The 23,174-nt window shown below is 39.6% G+C and overlaps 1 protein-coding gene across 1 annotated transcript in view; it reads right to left on the reverse strand.

Annotated features, from left to right (window-relative positions):
* Positions 1-23,174, reverse strand: part of TTC3 (tetratricopeptide repeat domain 3) — a 45,582-nt gene that overhangs the window by 9,516 nt on the left and 12,892 nt on the right. The window contains exons 9-32 of the mRNA XM_053456213.1: positions 23,042-23,136; positions 22,644-22,706; positions 22,251-22,305; positions 16,929-17,091; positions 16,800-16,848; positions 14,296-14,380; positions 13,058-13,112; positions 12,694-12,751; positions 11,974-12,034; positions 11,119-11,256; positions 10,209-10,289; positions 7,226-7,338; positions 6,199-6,325; positions 5,619-5,741; positions 5,344-5,445; positions 4,968-5,060; positions 4,751-4,815; positions 3,932-4,062; positions 2,834-3,154; positions 2,255-2,518; positions 1,720-1,769; positions 1,431-1,487; positions 775-848; positions 312-467 (exon numbers count right to left, since the gene is read on the reverse strand). Of these exons, the coding sequence (XP_053312188.1) occupies positions 312-467; positions 775-848; positions 1,431-1,487; positions 1,720-1,769; positions 2,255-2,518; positions 2,834-3,154; positions 3,932-4,062; positions 4,751-4,815; positions 4,968-5,060; positions 5,344-5,445; positions 5,619-5,741; positions 6,199-6,325; positions 7,226-7,338; positions 10,209-10,289; positions 11,119-11,256; positions 11,974-12,034; positions 12,694-12,751; positions 13,058-13,112; positions 14,296-14,380; positions 16,800-16,848; positions 16,929-17,091; positions 22,251-22,305; positions 22,644-22,706; positions 23,042-23,136 (2,579 nt within the window). The remainder of the gene's footprint in view (positions 1-311; positions 468-774; positions 849-1,430; positions 1,488-1,719; positions 1,770-2,254; positions 2,519-2,833; positions 3,155-3,931; positions 4,063-4,750; positions 4,816-4,967; positions 5,061-5,343; positions 5,446-5,618; positions 5,742-6,198; positions 6,326-7,225; positions 7,339-10,208; positions 10,290-11,118; positions 11,257-11,973; positions 12,035-12,693; positions 12,752-13,057; positions 13,113-14,295; positions 14,381-16,799; positions 16,849-16,928; positions 17,092-22,250; positions 22,306-22,643; positions 22,707-23,041; positions 23,137-23,174) is intronic.

Raw genomic sequence — 23,174 nt, forward strand, 5'->3', positions numbered from 1 at the left:
CGGTCTGACAGCGACAAGCGATTTCCAGCATCGTTTGATCTCAAGGGGAGGCAGAGAGGAAAGAAAAGCGAAGGAAGAAAAAAAGGAGGAGAAAAGGAGTTTTTGCTAGACCATTTCAATGGTGGACAAATAGGCTAACGTAATAATAATAATAAAAAATACAGATTCAGTACACGACACAAAATACACTCGCATATCTCATCTATCAGCGTAATTGCTTCCCTTATGCAGACAGGGATAAGCTATGTATTAAAAAATGTTCTTCCAATTAAAAGATCGTCAAGCGTGTTAACGACGGGGCAGAGTCTTACTCGTAAAGCGTTTCCCGGATGGCATCTGCACCGCTATCAAAATGCCGCAGGTAACGATTTCTACCGAAGTCAGGATCATAGAGGATTTCAAATTCTTCTACTTGGTGGCGCAGATATTCAGGGACTATAAAGGGTTCGTTTGGATCCAATAGGCTTCTGAGGATGGGAACAATTGTCAGCAATTAATAAACTAAGAAAGACATGGTTTACTAAAGCATACAGTATACTTACATTCATTTATTCAAACATTCGATAACATACTTTTTGTTTCAAAAAATGACTTTTCTGATTTTATCATCCCAAAGGGTCATCATGGGGAGGAATTATACAGACTCTGAAAACAAGAAGGACTGGCAAGACTTACTTTGTGCCAAAAAGCAAAGTCATTTTTTGTTTTTTTTTGCAGAAAGAAGTATGCATTTTGGTTCTGTGAGCTTGGGATAGGTATTTGAAAGCTACTCACAGGGTGTTTTCTTCAGTAAATATGTCTTCTTCTTGAGACCTAGTGCTTACAGCCCCCGACAACATATAAACAGTCTGAAAAAACAAAACACATTTATTAACACGGCAGCATTCATCTGCACTAAATGACTTTGACTTAACGTTTCTCCTACTTCACATTATCATTCATAATTTTTCCAAATGTATCGAGCATATTCGAGAGTCTCGGGAAATCAGGGCAGCCATGCCAGGGGGGGGGGGCTAAGCAGACCGTGTAGATCATATCATAAACATAGCAAGTGACGGCAGATAAGAAGCATTCGGCCCATCCAGTCTGCCCAACCTCTCAATACTTTCTTTAGTACCTGGCCTTATCCTATATCTATCTTGGGCTTAAGCCTATACCATGCTTGCTTAAATGTCTTTACTGTATTAACATCTACCACTTCTGTTGGAAGGCTATTCCATCCACCGACTACCCTTTCAGTAAAGTAATATTTCAAGCTGTTACCTTTAAAAACCTTTGCCCCTCCAGCTTAATACTACATAGTAAAAGTTTCATAACCCACTACGGTTTTTTTTTTCTTGTAGAAGAAAAAACAGAAAACCACACATTAAAAACATGATAAAACCAACCAGAAAATAAGAAAACAAAAATAAAAAAGCACAACAAAACACCTTTGGCTGATTCTGTTTCTTTTTCTTGTGTTTGTTTTTCACTTTGATACATTTAGTCTAAAGAAAGAAAGAAAAAAAACATGGATTAAATATTAAAATTAAAATAAGCAAGCTAACTTCCGCTAGGCAAGCTTCCGTAAGCCATGACAAGAAGAAAATCATTTTCAAACGTTTGATTTTTAGAGTACTAGATAAGAAATGTTAGAATACGAGGCATAGAAGCTTAAAGGGAAACCAGAAGACTTAGTAGTCAACGTTTTTAAGAACATCTTAAGAAATGCACACTTACGGGCTGAGCTTCATTTGAGGATTTTGCTCTAAAATTATAATACGGCGCATCTGTAAGAGAAAAGAAATAAATTAGCATTTAGAGTCAAGCTCTGTTCTACAAATAGAAGTCTCTAACTCTCAGCGTAGCCCAAAAGCACATTAGTCCTAATATCACTAATATTAAATATTCTATTAAATATTACTCACTAACACCAGCTCTAATGCGCAGTTCTTGATCCTGGGTCAAAAAATGGTAAAACCTCTATTTTAAGCTCATGGCTAATGATGCCCTTAAAATGGATAAAAATGTCAGGCGCCATAAAGTTACGCTTCAAATAAAATGCATTGAAGGGTTTTCCTAAAGCAACACCGTTGTAGTAATCACTAATAAGATTGTAAGCTCTTCTGAGCAGGGCCCTCCTCACCTGTTGTCTCTGAAAGCCAATTTGTTCAGTTACATACTACTTGTTATGTCCTGTCCACCCATTGTACAGCGCTACGGAATATGATGGCGCTATATAAAACAATAAATAATAATGATAAAGATACCTTACCCATCTGTGTAAAGTATATATCTAAGGCCCCTTCCAGGCCTCCATATGAGAAGTTCCCTCTGTGTTCCTCTAGGAACCAGATGAAGCAGCGGAAGGACTCTGGATCGTTTAGTTTATCGAGGATTTCTTTTACATCGAGATCCACGATGTCGAAGTCCAGATACCTTCCGTACGTCTCGTTCCACGGATTAATCAGAGCCTCAAAGTTAAGTTTACCAAACAACTCTTCATTGCAAACATGAAAGTTTCTCGCTGCTCGCAAACCTTAAGAAACAGACAGAGGATCCTTAAAACAAAAACAATATTCCAACTCCCTTCAATTCACAGATAAACCCAATGGTTGTATTAAAAAAAAACCCAAAAAACAAAAACTTTTTAATGAAATATCTTAATAATTCATACATCTAGCCCTGAAGAAGCAGTGGGCTTTTTCTTGGAATAAAGACCAATTCTGATGTTATAAAAAAAAATCTCATAGTTTTAAGTATTTTTATATTTTTTGGTAAAACACAAAAGTTACTGTAATATTATAACAGAAACCGGCACGCTCAGCTCTTTCTACAACAAAATACAAGTTACCTGCTACGTCAATCATATTTATCCAGTTATCCAGCTCTAAAGTTAGGAAATAACATTTTGACAGCAGGTAAAGAAATATTCTGGTTTTCACTCTATGGTTAAGTTTGTAGAGGTGTTTCAGGAGGAGCGTCATCTCTTCGTGCGGACCGTTACAAGACGTATCAAACGAAAGCGCGTCGAGTTCCTCCTCGCTTATAATTTCCCATAAGAGTAATAGGTCCTGAAACTGTTCGGTATCAGAGAGTCCAGACGTAATTAAAGCTTCTTTCTGCTTTATATGCTCTAACATTATTTCGAAAGGCACAGTATCGTAACAACCTTCTGTAAGAGAGGAGAAAAAGGTATTACCGATTACTGGACATTATATCCACAACATTTATAATACATATACATATATATATATATATATATATATATATATATATACACATATACATATATATACATATACATATATACACACACATACATACATACATACATACACATATATATATATATATATATATATATATATATATATATATATATATATATATACATACACACACACATACAATATAAAAAATGGCAAGGGGAAAAAAAAATAATAATTTTATGAAAACCGTATTTAAATCTCACATAGAAACTAAACAATCTTATTTGGTAGCCCCCTGCTTGAATACATTTCTGGCCCTTTTCCGCTACGGTTTGCCTTTCAACCCACCTGGCTAAGTTTCAAGGTTCATGTCCGGCAAAGTCTAATCATTTGACCCGTCTAGTCTGCCAGTTTTTTTATGATGTAAAGACTTAATCAGTCTTGTCTTGGGAGCAATATGCCTATTCCATACGCGTTTTAAACTACGTTACTGTATTGGCCTCTACCACTTCTGCTGGGAGGTTGTCCCATTTATCTACCACTCAGTAAACGGCTTCAAGGACCCTAGAGACCTGCGGACGGACTGGTTCCATCTGTATTCTGCAAGTACTACATTGCAACATAAGCAAGGATGCCAGTCTGTTGAGCATTATATTTTTAGATGTTCTTTCTCTTTACGAAGCATTCTCACATCATTCATAGTTACCAGCAGATCCACTCAAAGCTCCCATTTTACTCACTTTTATAATCTACGCTAGGGTTTTTCTTATGGTTTTTCTGCTTATCATCATATGGCAATTTTAGCTCCTCTTCCTCGGCTATTTTCTTGCGTTCGCCTTTATTTTCTAGTTTAATTTTTAATTTCTTGGTGCTAAGAGAAAAGGAAAAATAAAGTCAGGTTGAGCATATTCATGTAACATTACACTTCATTTAATGAACTCGTGGACTTCAAACCATACAACATGAATTACATCTCAACAAAGTGAATTCTATTTCTCTATAGCGGAACTATTACCTGACAATCCCAGAGGAGCAAGGACACGCCGGATGCTGGTTTTATAAATGTGTCAATTATTAGGATTAAAGGGACACTCCGGCTGTAATCAGTTAAAGGTCCATTTTTAAGATTCCATGTGGTTCCCCACCGCAAAATGAATGGTGTTCTCCATTATGCATTATTTCTTTGAGAGGAGGCAAGAAACACTATACCTTGCCTATATAATAACTTTTAGTTCTGAGGGCTGATCCATAATATATGATTAAAATATAAGAGCACATTAAGGAGTTGTTAAAGCATCTTAAATCACTGGCTTCGCTGTACTTGGTGATTTAAGGGCAGAGGTGGCGTAAAACACATTCAGCAAGTTTCCCAAACATTCCTTCTGAGATTACAGCGTAGTAACTAACGCCTTTGTGTTTTATTACGCAAATATTCAATTTAAAACATTGCCAACAGGGTAAAAGTCATTCTTTTAAATGTAAACCTTTCAAATTATAAAGGCATTTTTTACACTGTGTAAATCAAGCAACTTTTACACGAGAACAGTATAAAAACATACCCCGATCCCTTCGGCTTGGGCGCAGGCTTCTGAGACTCTCGCTTTTTAACAATTTTATCTTCAAACTTTAAAGACAAGGAGAAAAAAAATACTAATAAATATATATAGTTAAGAAATCAGTTACTTGGGAAAATCACGTTTATCTGACACTCTCACTTTTTTCATGTTCTAATAACATTGTAATTGTCGGGAAGAGGATGACCCGTTTCATATTTACCTCGCATTTCACAACTCCAGTGCTATCAAAGATTACAATGAGACAGATGCTACCCTTACAGTCCGGCGTAAGACAAGGGCCTCTTAGGAAATCCTGCATGGGCAACACACAAAATATCAATTAGAATGTTTGTTCCTTCGTAAAATATCAAGAATTATTGCTAATAACAAAAAAAGGAGAACACTTGGGGGCCACAGAGTAAATAACGGACAACAGACCAGTTCCTGTTACACGCAAACTAAATGCGTCCGGCAAGCTGTTGACAAACCTCATCGCCAGTATAGAAACCTCTGAATCGAGACGTTGACGTTTTCTTCCTGTTAATATCCCTCTTTAAACACACGAGTGGGAAGAATGAATAAAAGCATTCCTTTACCTTGTCGGTTTTATCAGAGTAAGCGGCGGCCTTCAGTTTCTTCCAGCAACAAATATGAAACTCGACTTTACACAAGCGGCAGCACAGCATGCGGATGAAACCCTGAGATACAGAGGGATGCGTCGGTTACTCGCGAGTCACACTGACGAGGTCATCACAATGGCTTCTATTTATGGTGCTACCATACGTTAGTTTCCTTTCCAACAATATTGCTACATTTTTTGGCTAGCGTGAAATTCTAAATGTTTATATAATGTAAAAAAAAAAATGTTTACCTTGAAATCTGGGTCGGTGAAATAGATTTGTTTCTTAGGCAGGCTGAGACATTGCTCGTAGCGACAAATTGCTTCAGGTTTGGGTGGAAACTTGCATTCTTCTATACGATTCTCCAAAATCAACTGGGGGGTGGGAGAAAAATATCACAGTTGGACACAACCGTTGCGTATATCACAGAGAAGCCGTTAAGCCAAAGGAAATATACTTGACTATTTCTTTAATTGGGACCTTTACTGCAGAACCGCACGCAACTATCGGGACAGGTTTACAACAAATATCCCGTCCAGGACTGCCGACGACGCATCTCTATTGAATTTTTAGTTAACGCACATGCCAAGATAAGTTACCCAACATGAAGCAAGAAAATATGTGCGTGTATGTATGTATATGTATGTGTGTGCGTGTATGTATGTGTATGTGAGAGAGAAGAGGGTACACACATTTTCTCTCTATTATATGAAAGGTTTAGTGTCCCAAGAGGTTCACTTGTCTGTTAAGCATGAAATCATACTAAAGAAATCAGATAAACTCCTTTATTCGCCCAGTAAATCGCTCGTCCGCGTCCATGTCGGGTTTTACCTTTAATTTCTCTGGTCTGCTCTCTTCAATGACAACTGACGTAGTCGGCCATGTTAGGAGCCCCGGCACAATCTTATGCGCCACCATGGTCTGTGATCTCATATACTGGTTTAATGCATCTGAAAACCTAACGAAAGCAGATCCTATTTAATTAGGTGGACCTCTTGTTGAAAAAGTTCCTAAAACCTGCAGAATCCATTTGCAAGATGGACATCACAGAACGTTAGAAGGGACCGAGCGGCAACCCCATGCATTATATGGCTTATGACAGCTGGAGAAGGGGAACTTCCAAATGTTTTTTTTTTTTTTATTACAATTAAAAATATTTCTTTCTTCATGTTTTTATACAATATGTTTTCAGGCAGCTGCCTATTAGCCATTTGTATGTGCTATAGCTTTCTTACCTTAGCCCAATATGACAAAGACACTGATGCCTAATACTCCCTGGAATAAACAACTGAATGGCTGCATCTTAATGACTCAGCTGGACACTCTGGCTAAAGGAAGTCTATGGAGCAACAGACTTCATTAGCATCGCCATAAAGCATCAGCTCAATGTGGTGTCTGAACAGGTAAAATTACCCAAAATATCACATGACTGATTACAATGGCCGCCTCCAGGTCTGCAGATAAAGGGAGTTTATAAAATTAGTTTTTTTTTGTCAATTTCTAACTATATTACTGCATACAGCGCTGGGGCTATTACTGTAAAAGCACTAGATGCTATGCTCAAGGAGATCTTTCCATGGGACTTCCCCTTTAAGAGTAAACATAAGGTGGGGTGGTTTAAGAAGTATAATCTGTTTAAATCTATAAAACAGCATTTACAGATCTAGTGTATGAAACTGTAAAATTTAGCATTTTGGGGTAAAATCTCTCGGTTCAGATTTGGAGAAGCTTTGTAAGCAGAGCAGATATTCGAAGGGAACCCAAAAATGAATAGCGAAACCTTTCTCTACAAAATCTTTAGTTGTGAAACTTCTAAATCCCTCCCCACAAAGGTTAATTGTTTAAGTGTTAATCTTACCGGTTTTGCCTGAAATATACATTGCCGATTCCATAGACAGCCAGACAGTTAAACCTCTCCTTGCTGTACTGCTGTTGGATATGTTTGAACTGAGTTTCAGCTTTTGTTAACTCCTAAAGGAACACAGAGAGACACAATTTAGATAACGGTGCGCGATGGATACAAATACAATCAGTTTAGATCTCCATTAAATGCACGGCACATTGTTTTTAAATGTATTTAAGTGGCCCTTTTTTTTTTTTTAAACATTTTAATAGCCACGGAGTTACCGAACTGGCTAATTTTATATAATATAATATATTTAACCTTAACATTTTCTCCTGAAAAAATACGCAAAAATACTCTGCTCTCATGGATATCAAACACATGCATACAACGCAGGTTTATATATATATATATATATATATATATATATATATATATATATATATATATATATATATATATATATATATATATATATATATAGATATATAGATATATATATAAAAAAAAAAAAAAAGCGTGGCATGATTATTGGCCCCCTTTTAGTCAATACTTAGGAGTTTTCTCCTGTAACGCCTGATAAGGTTGGACTCATTGATGAGGAACATCCCTCCATACAGAATCTCTCCAGATCCTTCAAAGTTCGAGGTTGATGCTGGCAGATCTTCAGTTCACCCAACAGGTTTTCTATGAGGTTCAAGTCAGAGGACTGGGATGGCCGTGGTAGGATCTTGATTTCATGTCAGTAAACCATTTTTTTGGAGTTGAGTTTGATGTATGTTTTGGATCATTGTCCTGTTGGAAGATCCAACCTTGGACACATTTTAAGCTTTCTGGCAGAGGCAGTCAGGCGTTCTCTTCCGGGTTCATTCATAACATTTCCGGTAGACTGGAACCTCTTAATTTTCTTATAGCCACTTCTCATTATGTGAAGCCCTATAACCTTTTGCCGCACATCACCGCCATATTGCTTGGTCTTACCCATTGTGATGAATGGCTAGGGGAATTTGACCTATGTGTTACCCAATATTTATACCCCTGTGAAACAGGAAGTCGTGGTGTCCTGTTCCTAGTCACCCCGGTTTCCTTCAAATACACATTTTTCTCATATGAATTCATAGGGGTGCCAATAATTGTGCCACACACACATATTTCACTTTTTTTGGACAAACCTGTGTTTTGTTTGCAATGGGTTTGATTTCCATGAGAGCGGAGTATTTATCAGGGGTATCTATCAGGGGGTCGACAAATTTGGTTTGGATCTAGGAGCCAGCCAAAAGTTAGGAGCCAGCGTTTTTTCCCCATAAATTACCCAACCTGGCGCCCAGGGTTTGTTGAGCCTTGCCGTACACTAACATATATTTACACACCCTAACACCGTACAGTAACACAAGCTAACATTCTATGCTTATGTACACACATGCTAACACTATACACTAATACACACACTCAAATACTACATGCAGACATACACACATGCTACTACCATACTGTGACACAAACGTCACACATGCTAGCACCATGCTGTTATACACACACTCGCTAACACTATATACATATATAAACACTATGTAAATGGACACACTGAATCTTGCACTACAACACAGTAGACATACTGACTCTGGTACTGTACATATAGCACACATACACTGGCACTAAAGTATATACATACATACTGACTCCATCACTATACATAAACACTGGCTTTGACACTATAGTACACACGCACTCACATACACTACTCCCCCTCTCACCTGCCACACCGCTGCCTATCGGCGACCATTCTGTCGAGCCCAGATATACACACACACAAACAAACACACACACACACACACAATACCCCAAAAGTTTGGGGTTGCTTAGAAAATCACATTTTGTCCATTAAAATAACATGAAATAAATCAGAAATCCAAAGCAGACTGGGTTAACAACAACAACAACAACAAGTATTTATATAGCGCTTTTCTTCTGGTGGGTCTCAAAGCACTTTACAGGTATATGCATTCGAGAAAAAGAGTGAATTATCTGAAGGATTGGGAGAAAAGATGGGTTAATGTTGTAAATGATTATTATAGCTGGAAACGGCTGATTTTTTAATGGAATATCTTCATAGGCGTACAGAGACCCTTTATCACTCCCATCACTCCTGTGTTCCAATGGCCCTTTATCACTCCCATCACTCCTGTGTTCCAATGGCCCTTTATCACTCCCATCACTCCTGTGTCCCAATGGCCCTTTATCACTCCCATCACTCCTGTGTTCCAATGGCCCTTTATCACTCCCATCACTCCTGTGTTCCAATGGCACGTTGTGTTCGCTGATCCAAGTTTAAGTTTAAAGGCTAATTGGTCGTTAGAAAACCCTTTGGCAATAGTTACCGCTAGAAATGTCCTTGCTTTCCAGCGACCCCAAACTTTTAAACAATAGTATTTGTGTGTGTCTGTTTTCAAGCATTCGTTATTTTAGACAGAGGCTGCTGGGAGTGGCTGGAAAGGAAGTGAGTTTACTTTAAAGGAGCGGCCCTTTCTTCACCTTTACAATCTGGTTGGAAATGTATGTAGTATACCAAAGCGGTTTGGGAATGTGCTCTCAATAACAAGATACAACACGGGTTCAAGACGCAGGGTTCTGAATACACGACGAATAGGTGTGCGCTTACTCAATCTTAAAGTAAAAACACCTATTGCATTAAAATATTTTTTCTATGTAGGCAAAAGGTTAAAATATGGCAGGCCATATATTAGTAAAAAGTACATTCCGTCTGCCATCTAATCAATCCGGTACTATCCATTATAAATACATAATAAATCTTACCGCTAGAGAATGAAGTAACCGCTTATTGCTCCTCCACATAAGCTTATATCACTAACGTGAGTTTAACCACACAGCGATATAACAGTAATTCTAAACGGTCCGCTTAAACCTAGCGAGTGACCTAAAAATGTAACAATATTCTTCCAGAAGTTCTACAACACGTACAGCCCGCGCTACTACTCACCTCGCACTGCCCAATGCCAAGAAGCGCATTAGCGTAGCCATACCGGAGAACGGCAGAGTCCGCATTAGAGAGATGAAGCTCCTAGCAAGAAAATATATAAATATTATAGAATAAGACGGATACATTAATTATAAAACGCTATTATTAAAATATAAAATAAACAAACGGCGGTAGGAAGAGAGATTGCGGTGGAAGAATTGGATAGTGATTTTCCCAAACCCAAGGAATGGCTCCAGCACTGGTTCTGGGAACAGATCCCTATAGCATACATGGAAAGCTTGGACACCAATTTTAATGGGGGTGCTTCCCTGCCACTGATTGGCTGCTTAGAGGAGGGCAACTGCAGCTTCAGGGCAGCCTATTCTGTGTCAGGTAATTGCTTTAATTGTATTTATTCCTTTTGCATAGTGATCACAGAAAGTATTTTAATTCTTCTATAGTGGGGGTGTCAGGAACAGTAAAGTATGCCTTTAATAGCGTGTAAGGGTTAACGGTTAAGGAAGAGGTTAATATTCTGTGGGTTTTTTTTTTAAGTTATTCTTTGTATACACAAGTGTAACAGTAACTTTATATCAATACAAGAATGTTCCAGCACAGATTAACATGTCCTTGAACCTGGGATGCGAGAGAGAGTCTTCAGACTGAGGAGATAGGGCGTACAGCACAGGAATCCTGGTTAATTCCCCTAGTAATCTAGTTTATTAATCTAGTATTATTCTTGCCCCGTCAGTATGGCAGGTATAAGGTCGACTGCTGTTTCTACTTACAAAGCACAAACAATTTTCCCCATTATTCATTATATATTATTTTTATACATAACCCCCAATATAAAAAGATTACAGCTATCCATATCAGAAGGCATTGGATAATGAACAGTGCCCACTAAGTCACCGCGTCCGAATATATTTACCCTGATGTCCGCCTGTTCCAAGACATCCAGGAGCCGAGAAAATATTCCCTGCGCGCTGTGGAAGCGCTGGTTTTCTAGGGCCGTATAGCCTTCGTATACCTGGGACTTCACCAAGTCTATCAACGCCGGCAAATCCATCTGAAAAACGGTAACAGTAAAATAATCATAAAAAGTAAAGTAATTATCCACTTTTAGCACACTGCCCTAACTTACGCTTATACCAGCGTCCTTCCCTACAGCGGCACTTTTGCCTCTTATATAATACACCCCCAACTCCTTCTAGATTGTAAGCTCCTTTGTGCAGGACCCTCCTTACCTCGTTTCTGTAAGTCGATAGATAAGCAATTTACTACCCATGTCATGTTTACCCATTGTACAGCTATATAAAACAATAAATAACTACCCCCTTTATATATGATCAGTATAGTGTCGGAACAAGGAGTTAAAATGCTCACTAAAGCATACGTTTGCATTTAACAAAACAGCAAATCTAAAAAAAAAAAAATATTGGGCAGATAGTACATTTTTATCCTTTGTAAAGAGACCAGCGTTATCTGTTCAATTTCCGGCCCTAAAGTTTCTCTCGCCCCCCAAAAGGTTGTAATTAGCAACAAGCAAGTCAACAACAGGAAAGCGTTTAGTTGGGGGGCTGTTAATCATGCAGACCCCAACAAAGAGGTGCACTTACACATAAGGTCTGTTTCTAATAGGTATGCATTGATTATTTTAAGCAGTAAAAGGTCATATTGTTCTATTTAGCGTACAGAACTGTAAATGTAGAATTTGGGAAGAGCGACTGAACTTCTTTATTTCTAACAATAACAGTGCGTCTTAAACGTCCCATTGAGCCCCTACCTGTGGAGACCTGCAGGTTATATTGTCCAGGGTCCCGTTGGAATTTACGGCGGCAGATTCCCTATAAAATATATTCACGTTAAACAGGTGTCACCAGCGCATACTCTGGGAATTTACAGGATAAAGCTGGAAAATAACAAAAGCGGGGGCTTAGAAATATATCTGTGATATGGGTCAGGAGGCCACGATAGGGCACCCAACATAGAGCAAGGAAACAACTACTTCATTTGGTTAACCCTTTACAAACGGCAATATAAGAGCCAATAAACGTACAAACAAAGGGGGCATCCCACGGGAAGAAAAATATCCAGCGCTGTATACAGTAATGTAGGTTATCATTGGAAAAAAAAAACCCAGTTTTATTTCCTTTTGTTACAATAAACTCCCTTTAGTCTGCTCTACCACCCCACCGGGCTTATTGTTTACAGCAATCTTAATGAAGTCCGTTCCTCCATAGACTTTTAATAAAAACAAAGTATGGCTGGGTGATTGAGACCGGGTCATTCTATTTTTACAAAAGTCTTGCTCTAGTAGGAGGAACAAAGCTAGAACGCATACAAATGGCCAATATGCAGCTGCACAAAAATAGTATGCAAAAACTAAAACTGTTCTATATAAAAATAAGAAGAAAAACTACTATTTTTGAAAAGCTTATTTTTTAACCAGATACTGGTAATAAAAAAAAGCCCTGTAACGAGTAAATATAACAAAAAAACTAACCTTATTTTGTCACAGCCTCCACTTTTACCTTTGGATTTTCCTTTCCTTGTATTTTCTCCTAAAACAAACACAAGGTGGTTTTTTGGTTGTTTCGTTAACAGGGCTTTCACTAAAAATGCACAAAAATATCTGTCAAAAAACACTTTTCACATTAAAAAAAACTGTTGTGCTGGGCTTTTTTTGGGGGGGGGGGTTCAGACGGCCAGACAAGGTTATTTTTTCCCCCCAGGATATAGCTCAATTAGCTTTTCTATTTCAGTATTCGTCAGCTAACTGCGCATGTATGTGTTTAACTTTCCAGTACCAGTGCTATCAGAAAGGGGGGGGGAATTTCAGCACAAAAAGGGAGTTTTTATTCACTTACCAGTGAAGCTATCAGCACTTTCTTTATTCCCCATACTCTTTCCTCCAGAAGGCAGCTAGAAAAAAAAAAAGGTAAATTTTTACAACAAACGACGCGCTAATGAAACAAGAGGAGAGTCTTCCACCGGCATTGAATGTCTTTATATCGAGGCACTGCGATGGCTGAGTGAAGAAAGCGAGCATTTTGATCGCCTTCAAAGCTTATTTCAACCCATGAAATACGTCAATTGTTGTCAAGGGGTTAAAGCATATAAGATGGCTCGACTGTCCATTTACAATAACTTTCAATATTTGTCCACCGTGTGTCATCTGCAGCACACAATACATTTGCCAACAAATTAAGAATAAACATTGGCTTGTTTATTATAAACTAATCATTTTTTGTAAAAGAACATAATGCCTGGATACTGGAACAACAAGAAATCAGCTATGGTTACTTGGAGATGGCTATAATTATAATATATATATATATATATATATATATATATATATATATATATATATATATATATATATACACACACACACATACATATACACACATATACATACACATATATAAACATATACATATTTAAATATATACATACACACGTGTGTATAAATTAAGCCTGCAGACCATGGTATAAATTACACTTCGGACTACTTTAAATGTATAATATTGCTGAAGAAATCTACGTATTCTTTTTTTTTTATCTAATGCTATTCAATAAAAGGAATCATCATTAGCACAACTTTAAACCATGGAATGGGGAGGACTAAGTAAAACCAAGCCAAATGATCGACCAGCAGTACATGTTAAGGAAAGAGTGACTGGAGAAACAGCCAAGAGAGACCTAAAATCTAAAAACACCCAACCAATGAAGCCCTGCGGTCGGTCATACCGAGGAGTCAAAGGGAACTGGCTTGCAACTAATAAAAGCCCTCTCCGAGACCACCGGCTCACTCCCAGGGTCAGATACCAGTCGACAATAAACGGGAAACAGAACGTTAATGCTGTGAATGGCGATTTCCCACGGATTTTAAGATATTCCCGGCGGGAGAGTTCCTATTTTGGTAATGTTTTATGATTGCATTGCTTAGCAGAATAAGGATTTATTTGATCAGAGGTTTTCTTATTATATAAACCCTTTAAAATGCTTGCGAGCTTCCTTCATGCACAACACCAACCAAAAGGACACACGAAACACTTATTGCTTAAATATATATTTTCTACACGACCGTGTCCCTCTCCGTTACCTTAATTACGGAGTCCTCTTCAACACCGGAAGATATATTCTTGCTTTCTGCGAGGTCAGTTGCCGAGGAGAACTGAGCAGCAAGTCTGAGAAGAGGTAAAAGTAAGACGTTGGAGCGTTTTAATTCACTGCCAAGTGTGTAACGCATGTCTGAGCAGAATGTGGTTTATTGTGCAAGCATAAAATAAATAGTCGGTTTTGTTGCAGTCCGGCAGAAACATTGCAGGTAATTATAAAAAAAAAAAACAAAAAAAAAAACAAACAACAACAAAAAAAAACAACGTAATAAAGCGTCTGTGCTACTGGTTGAGACTAATTATGTCTGTACAAATCTGTCTAGAAGGCCAAAAAAAAGTTACTGAAAAGACTAATTTTGCAATATAAAAAAAAACAAACAAAAAACGTACTTTTTTTCTTCTTCGATGCACAGTACGTCTAATTAACGGAAACACTATATGGGATATTCCCCACCTATCGCTGGTTTATTTCAACGGAGCAATCTCATAATTACAATTAGTAATGTTATGTCGTGGCACGTCAAAGCGATTGCTTCTTGATTTTCCGTGTGTTGTACCAGAAATAATAGCTTGGTCCGCGCCACATCTCCCGCGTATTCGTCTGTTATTTATATAGCGCTCCTTGCAATACAAATATTCAGAGGGAACGGCAAAACTAGAACCGACAGCCTGAGACAGACATTCTTATCCGTAACTCCCTCCTTCCTCCACTTCACGGACCTGCTGAGTGATCGCTCTGTGCACCAGCATAGTTTCGGTATCTGACTTGTACCTGAACTTGTTTTCACTTGGAATGGCTGCTTAATCCTTAATACTTTCAGCCCTCTGCTAGAACCCTGTAGTACCCGGTGGGATCTTTGCGTCCTGCTTCTTGCCTGCTGTCGGATCTCCCCACCCCGACTGGACACTTTCTGATTGAACTCGTTACTCATCTTGCTCCGAGCTCTGCCTACGGATTTAACCCTCACGAGGACTCCAAGGTCTCACGTCGGCGGACTGTCTCCCAATCTCTGCTTTGTGGGTTTCTGCCCAGCCCAGGGATAATGAGAATTGTGGCAACCTGTGGCATAGAGTCTCGTGTCTCCATCTCCAATCCTTACAAAAGCTGCCTGAACCAAGCAATCAGCAACTTAAGAGAGGAAAATTGGGGAATAATTGTGCATACCTTCAGAAATGGCAGATAAGTGTCCCAATGGCACAGACGCCAGGTGGGGTTTTGGTCACTTTAATGGAAAAAGTTTTTTTTATTCTAAAAGCAGCAATGGCAGCAGACAGGGCAATTGCTTACAGCTTACGAGCTATACATTGAACATCAATCCTATATATGGTCTCTTAAAGGGGCAGTTAAAATCACCTTATACACATATATATATATACACACACATACACACACACCGATCAGCCATAACATTATGGCCACTCTGGGTGGGATATATTAGGCAGCAAGTAAACCTCCTTTCCTAACACATTCATACCTATAGTACCCCAATCAAAACGTCTGTAGGTTTACTCTTCCTCTTATTTACTAAACTCCGAGCCATAAGCGCACCTGTTAGCGCTAAATAAAAAATATACAGCTGAGCTGTTAAATATGTTACTTCCCCGACCCTGTGTTAAGGCTAATGAGTTTATTGCCTCTTTAATACGCTTGTTTTTGTTTCGCTATCGTTTTTTGTAACGTCCGTCCTTCACAATAAGAGTCAAATACATTATTTTCAGACACACAGCAGCCTCACCCATATAAAGCAAACAGGTTAGGCAGGGAACATGCCGCAAATATTTGGTTACAGCTCATGAGGTGTATATATCTATCTATCTATCTATCTATCTATCTATCTATATCTACATACATTTATATACACACATATATCATCTCCAAGCAAAAACCAAGACAAGTTACATAAATTAAGTATTTAACATATTTCTTAAAACCGTATAGTATACTGTAAGGTATAACAGGAACTTTAATTATGTTATGTGAAATGTTCCAGTTTGGCTGAACACAGTTGAATATGTCCTTGATCCAGGAATCCTGGGAGTCGGAGAGCCCAGACTGACGATAGCGAGTACAGCCGGAGAATGCTGTTTTTGTTAATTAACCACAGAACGTACTCCCTTTATTTGGTTAGAGAGAGATCTATAATCTCCCCAACTGACCCACAGCCCCAAATGGAGACTCTGGGGCTATGGTACGCTTTAGCCACTAAAGCACGCTTCAGTCCCAGAGTCTTCATTTGGGGCTATAAAGTTGTGATTTGGGGCTTCAGACCCAGTACCCCTCCCCCAGCAATGCCCCTGCTGATGGCTGAGTGTCATGGGAATTGAGTTCCACCTAATTAAGTGCGGGTTAGCGACTCCAGTGTTGGCCAAATTAATGGACTTGAGCGGCACGGGAACGCAATAAATACAATATTTAACTCACCGCTGCATCATAAAAAAAGTTTTACTGTGAAGGTTTATAACAAAACTTTAGACTTTAGCCACCAACCTTTTTTCTTGAGTTTGCTTCTTACTAGTTTTCTTCTTTTCTTTCATGTCTGTAAAATATATATATATTATGCATATATATTATAAATAAATAAACCCCGTAGAGAACGCATAGAAACTCTGTACTCGCCTTTCATCTCTTCCACTTGCTTTTGAAACTTTTCATGCTGCTGGAGTAGATCTCGTATGCCGTCCGGGCTGTCTTTGCACAGATCCTGCGCCTTCTCGTTAGACGCCAGCGCTCGCTCCTTCTCTCCGATTAAAAACAGGGCTTCGCAGAAGAGGTAGTGACCCTGTTGGACGAGCCCGATATTACATAGTAAGCGGGCGCTCGACATACGTGGAATGGACGAAAGAAAGCAAAAATCAGCTATTATCCCCAAAACCACAGAGAACGTAATACGTCGGGGCAAAACCAGACTATAACGCAGAGGAAGCCGCATTACATCCTCCGCTGCCGTCACCAATCCCAGCTGCGTTTGCCGGCCGCCGCCGGCTGTCCCCAGGAGAAATTTGTAGTGCGGATTCACATATTTAGAGGAAAAATACATAAAAACAAAAAATAAAACAAAAGCTGATGTACATGATCCAAAACCTTGGCATACTAGGTGTTTCTGAAATCAGGACAAATGCCTAAATATATTTGTTTTCTAAAACGTACCCATTTTTATTTATTTATTTTTTTTTAATCATAAGTAGTGATGGTTTATTTATGTACACAAGGTTTCCAAAGAATTGGCACAAAAAAATTGAAGGGCCTGCTCTAAATGCTGCTGAAATTACTCAAAAAAAACAAATACACGTACGTTTCCTTCAGTTTCAATGTTTTGAAGACGCGGGTAGATACAATGTGATTAAACGGATGAGCAGATAATTATCAGGCAGAAAACAAAATGTATACATTTGGACTAAAACAACGGAAACAAACGAATAAGCGAACGGCGCCACTATCTCCGCATTTCGATGGATAACCAGAATAGTGTGCAGTCCTTTGGGCACTCGGCCAGGTAGGGGTTAACCAGAACACAAGTATCCGGAGATAAACCAGAACAGAGCTACGGGTTAACCCATACACAAATACCCGGGGATAACCAGAACAGAGTTACGGGTTAACCCATACACAACTACCAGGGGATAACCAGAACAGAGCTACGGGTTAACCCATACACACAACTACCCGGGGATAACCAGAACAGAGCTACGGGTTAACCGACACACGACTAGCCGAGGATAACCAGAACACAACTAGCCAGGGATAACCAGAACAGAGCTACTGGTTAACCAATGCGCAACTACCAGGGGCTAACCAGAACACAACTACCAGGGGTTAACCAGAACACTATTAAAAGGGAACAACTAGAACACAGCTACATGTAACCAGAACAGAGCTAACTGGGTATAACTTGACCTAAACTAGGACAACTCCCTGCTAAACAGAACTAGAGCATTACCTGAACACAGGTAAACAGAACAGCACTAACTGGAGTTAGACAGACAGGAAGCACAGAACGGAAACCCTTAAAACCCGCGATAACTACTCACCGGCAGTAAGCACCGCCAATGGGATCGCGGCTATAGCAGTGCCGAGTACCGCACAGCTCAGCAAGAAGCCCGGGACCCAGCACCAAGCGCGCGGATACACCACCAGGATCACGTGTCCGCGCTAGCTCGCCCTCTCATTGGCTAAGCGCCAGATGTGAGCGCGGGACGAGACCGACGATGCAGTCGCAGATGAGTACTGCAGAACGTGCCAGTACTCGGACTGCAACTCCCAGCATCCTCAGCTTCACTGGAGCACCCCCTACTAGAGTGACACAAATGGCCATCCCTTGCATTAAATATAACGGGCTACATAAGCTCAACAGCTGGGGTGACTGGAGCCTACGTCCCGCTATAACCAGACCCCCAGGCACCCTGCTAAAGTAACAATCTCACAGACTCGAAACCAGCCCTCAGTTTCCTGTCAGGCGCTTCTCGTAACGGCAGATTCGGTGTAATAAACACACAAAGGGGAAGACCCGGTGAGGGGGCGGGAATCTCGTTGGGCATATAATGTACGGCTGTATGAATGAGGTAACAGCAGGCGTCTGCCATCCCTAATATAAACTCCCGTTATCCTCACACCTGGAAGCCGTCAGTCTTGGGATCCGTTGAATGTCTTTTCGCATCCTCCCCACACAGAGCTGATTCAATACTAATGAAGTCCCTTCCTACATAGACTTTTGTCTGGCTGGGTGATTAAGACCGAGTCCTTACACTGATAAGGAGTCAAGGTTTGTCTATGAGATTACGCTATAAAAACAGAGCAGAACATCCGATATGCGCACAGCTGCCTGCGAACATTCAGAAAGCAGAACCCACAATATGTTTTACTATAAATGTTGGACTGGAGTTTAGCCGGTTAAGTTAACCCCACCGGACAACTTCATAGGGGAAACTCTTATGTCATTCCTTATAGGAGGTATCTGTATGACGTATCAACTACCAATGATATATATATATAGATAGATAGATATACCGTATATATTATAACTATCTATCTCACCCGGGGGATGGCTGGTATCACCGTGCCCAGGAGATGTTGCTGTAGAAATATTGGGGGTGTTTGGAAGTGACTTAAACCAGTGACTTAAATTTATAAAATACAGGGGAACACAAACAAAATTACTACCACAATCTTTGGTCAGGGCTGTGGGTAGAATTAGCGCATGGAAGTGTTTAGATATCTCAAGGTTTTTTTGTTTTGTTTTTTAAACAGTGGTATTTTGTTTTCCAAAATATATAAAAAATATTTTTAACAGTCTTCAAAAAAGGTGTCCCAGCCAAATAGGACACGGGGTAAAAAAAAAACCACCAAAAAGACATTGGGTATTTTATAAATTCTGAATTTTTTTTTTTTTTTTAGGAAATTAGATATGACTAAAAAAATTGTATCTAAAGAAAGCAATCCCTGTTCCAGTTCATTCCAAAGGGGTTGAGGTCAGGGCTCATCCAACCATGTCTTTATAGAGCTTGCTTTGTGCGCTGGGAGGCAGTCAGGTTGGAATAGAAAAGGAACTTCCCCAAACTGTTCCCACAAAGTTGGAAGCAGAACATTGTCCAAAATATCTTGGTATGCTGAAGCATTAACACTACCCTTCACTGGAAGGGGCCTGAACCCTGATTTCTATTAAGATCTGTGTCCCAATACTTTTGACAAACAGTGGTGCGCATAGCAAGGTCCATATGCACATATTTGGAAGAACTCGAACACATTTGGGATGACCTGGAACAGAGATTGTGAGCCGGGCATCTCGTCCAATATCAGTGCCTGACAAACGCTCTACTGGATGAACGGGCAAACATTCCCACAGAAAACCCCCCAAAATCTTGTGGAAACCCTTCCAAGAAGAGTAGAAGCTGTTGTATCTGCAAAGGGGGACCAACTACATATTAACATCTATGAATTTAGAATTTGATGTCATCAAAGTCCCTGCCTGTAGATGTAATGCGTCAAGTGTCCCAATACTTTTGTCCATATTGTGTAGATAGAAATCCCTGGCTATTTCCCTGTAAATATCAACCAATATCAGATTAAAAAAGCTTCCAAAACTGACTCTTGATCATTGTTTGCCTGTGGGAAACAATAGACTGACTCAGCCTCAATCACCCAGAAACTCTGACTAATAAAAGTCTATAGAGGAACAAGCTTTATTGCCATTGTCAGCTCGGTGCAGTATTAGAGCGTTAAAAGGCTTTAATATTAACTGGTTTCAAAGATGTCCCGCGTAGGGCATAGACGTAAAAATTAAAAAATTGTGCACTTCCCAAGTGTGACCTTATAGCCCCCAAGCAAACCTGTGCACATGTGGCACCACTGTTGTTTAACACATATTGGGGTGTTTGGCAGTGACACCAGGAGCTGTAAATCCAATACGTGACATACTATGTGCATGAACAAAAAAATGAAAATGTTTGTATTTTTTTCACATATGTTGTACTTCAGGTATAAATTTACCACTCCTGGTATATGTCCGTGTCAAACAACACCCCAATATGTGTTCAGTAACATCTCCTGAGCGCAATGATACCCCACATGCATGGGTTATTTGGGAGGTAAAAGGCCACATTTGTGAGGCGTGTATTTTTTTTGCCGTTTTGTGCCCACGCCCCATATTTGGGACATCTTTGAAGCCGACCAATTCAATTTACCCCATCAAATCATACATTTTTAAACCTAGACAACCTATGGGCATTTATAATGCCAATATTTTAAACTCTTTCCATGCGGGAATTTTTGTGGAGATATAGCGTAAATTGTAGGACTCAAAAAAAACACACACACACACACACATTATATATATATATATACACACCCTTTTTTCTTTTTTTGGTGACAGTGGGGAATTATTTTTATATACGTTACCGTATTTTTTTTTTAATGAAGTCTAAGGAGGCCATGCTGAGTTACGACAGACTCCAACGCAGAAAAAGTCCGGTTGGGGAGTTCAAAGATCTCCCTTGTAGAGAGCCCATTGTGCAGCGAGACACTGGGGGGTCTTGATCGCCCTAATCGTCCAAGCCCAGGATGCCTCACTGCTTGTATGCCCAGCCACAGGCTGCGCAGGAGTTTGTACCCTGCTGGTGATAAGGCTGTACTGCAGCCCCCAGACAACAAGGAAGCGTCAAAGTGCAATGGAGGGGTACAACTCTAAGTCAAGATCCTAATCTGGCCCTGACTACAGCACCTGTCTACCCAGCTCCCCTTGCTCTACTATACAAAACTTGTGCCAATGGAGCAAAAACGAGTCAAAAAACTTTTTTGTTTTGTTTTTGGTCCATTTGTTTTTGGGCAACAATTTGTGAAGCTCACTAATGCTCTCTCTGAATGTTCATCCAGTCGGGGGAGTGAGTGTGCCTGGAAGATCTGCCATTTTGTGAGTTCACTGGGATGCCAGAATAATGAAGACAGATTTGTTGAGAAAAAGGAGTGTTTCTGCATCTCTTTCTCAGCTGATCTATTTGCATTATTCTGGCCTTTTGGGGGGAGAGGCTCTGCCATTTGCGGAAGATCATCGAGAAGCAGACCAAGAAAGAAGACACAAGGAGCAGCGGACGAGGAAAAAAGACAGAAGAACAAGGAGATATGAGGGAAGGAGTGGAGTTGCACAGCAAGGAGTCAAGGAATTGGTTGGCAGAGAAGCTATGGAGACATTCAGAGACAGTGAAAGTTGGGTGTCCCTGCTGGTTTTCGGATATTTATAAGAATTAACAAAATTGGCAAGTTTGCATAAAAATGGAAATTCGTACGAACCCCAATGCGCAAGTCTACGGTATACTGATTTTTCTTGTTTGAGACACATACATTTACACGTCGCTGTTTGCAACATGTGAAAAACATATAGTTTAACACAAATATATATATATAATAAATCCTATCTGTATCAGTTGTGGTCGTGAACAACGTACATACCTTCGGCCAATTTTGTTTGAGAATAATAGCTTTCTTCCCATCACTAAGCGCTTTCCTGTAATAGAAGTTAGGATATAATGGGAATTTGTAGAGGAGAGAGTAAGGAAAACATTCTAGAAAAGCACCTCTTACGTTCTAAGCTACTGAAAGTTTGTAGCGCAGTAGAAGTACGCTAAAGAGAAAATACAAAGCCGATAAGCTGAATTTTATTTTAGGAAAATTTAAATATTGTTGCACATTATATCAAAGGTGTCTTGCTACACGAGCTAATACAACAAGATACTTCTAAGAAGCATGATCAGTCTCCCTCTCAGAGGCTAGCACGATGTATAGATCAATTTAGGAGCCCATTCTGATGGGGCCAGTAGAAACAGACTGTAAAATGATACGTACCAGAAGTTGCCCATACGCAGAGAACAAAGTGCGCGATTGCTGAAGAGAAGGTGGTTCTCGGGGCTGTGAGCAGAACAAACATATAAAGAAAATTAATGAGTTACTATTAAGAATATAAGAATGATAAACATGCAATAACATGAATGACGCAGAGGTATAAAGGTTATTTTTTAGTTTTTGGCTTCGAAACCACATATTTGGCTGATAACGGCTACCCAGCCTACAGGCTTTTCCTCTGTGTAACTCTTTCCACTACAGGTGGCCATATATCATGGCAGACCGTGCGTGATAAGCCAAGAGCAGCCGACTGCCTAAAATAAAACAATCAGTTTGCCTGCACTAGCCAAAAAGGGGGAAAGGGTACTGAGCACTTTTGGTGGGCGAAAGTTGGCTTTTACCTGACGTTTATAGCTTTGGTGTACATTTCCAAGGCCAAATCAAACCGGCCTCTTGTAAAATCCTCGTTCCCAAACGCCTTCATTTTTTCAGTCTCCTGAAAAATTCAGATAAAAAAAAAAAAAGAATAAACCA

The sequence above is a fragment of the Spea bombifrons genome, chromosome 2 (assembly GCF_027358695.1).
Source record: "Spea bombifrons isolate aSpeBom1 chromosome 2, aSpeBom1.2.pri, whole genome shotgun sequence".
Classification (NCBI taxonomy): Eukaryota; Metazoa; Chordata; class Amphibia; order Anura; family Pelobatidae; genus Spea; species Spea bombifrons.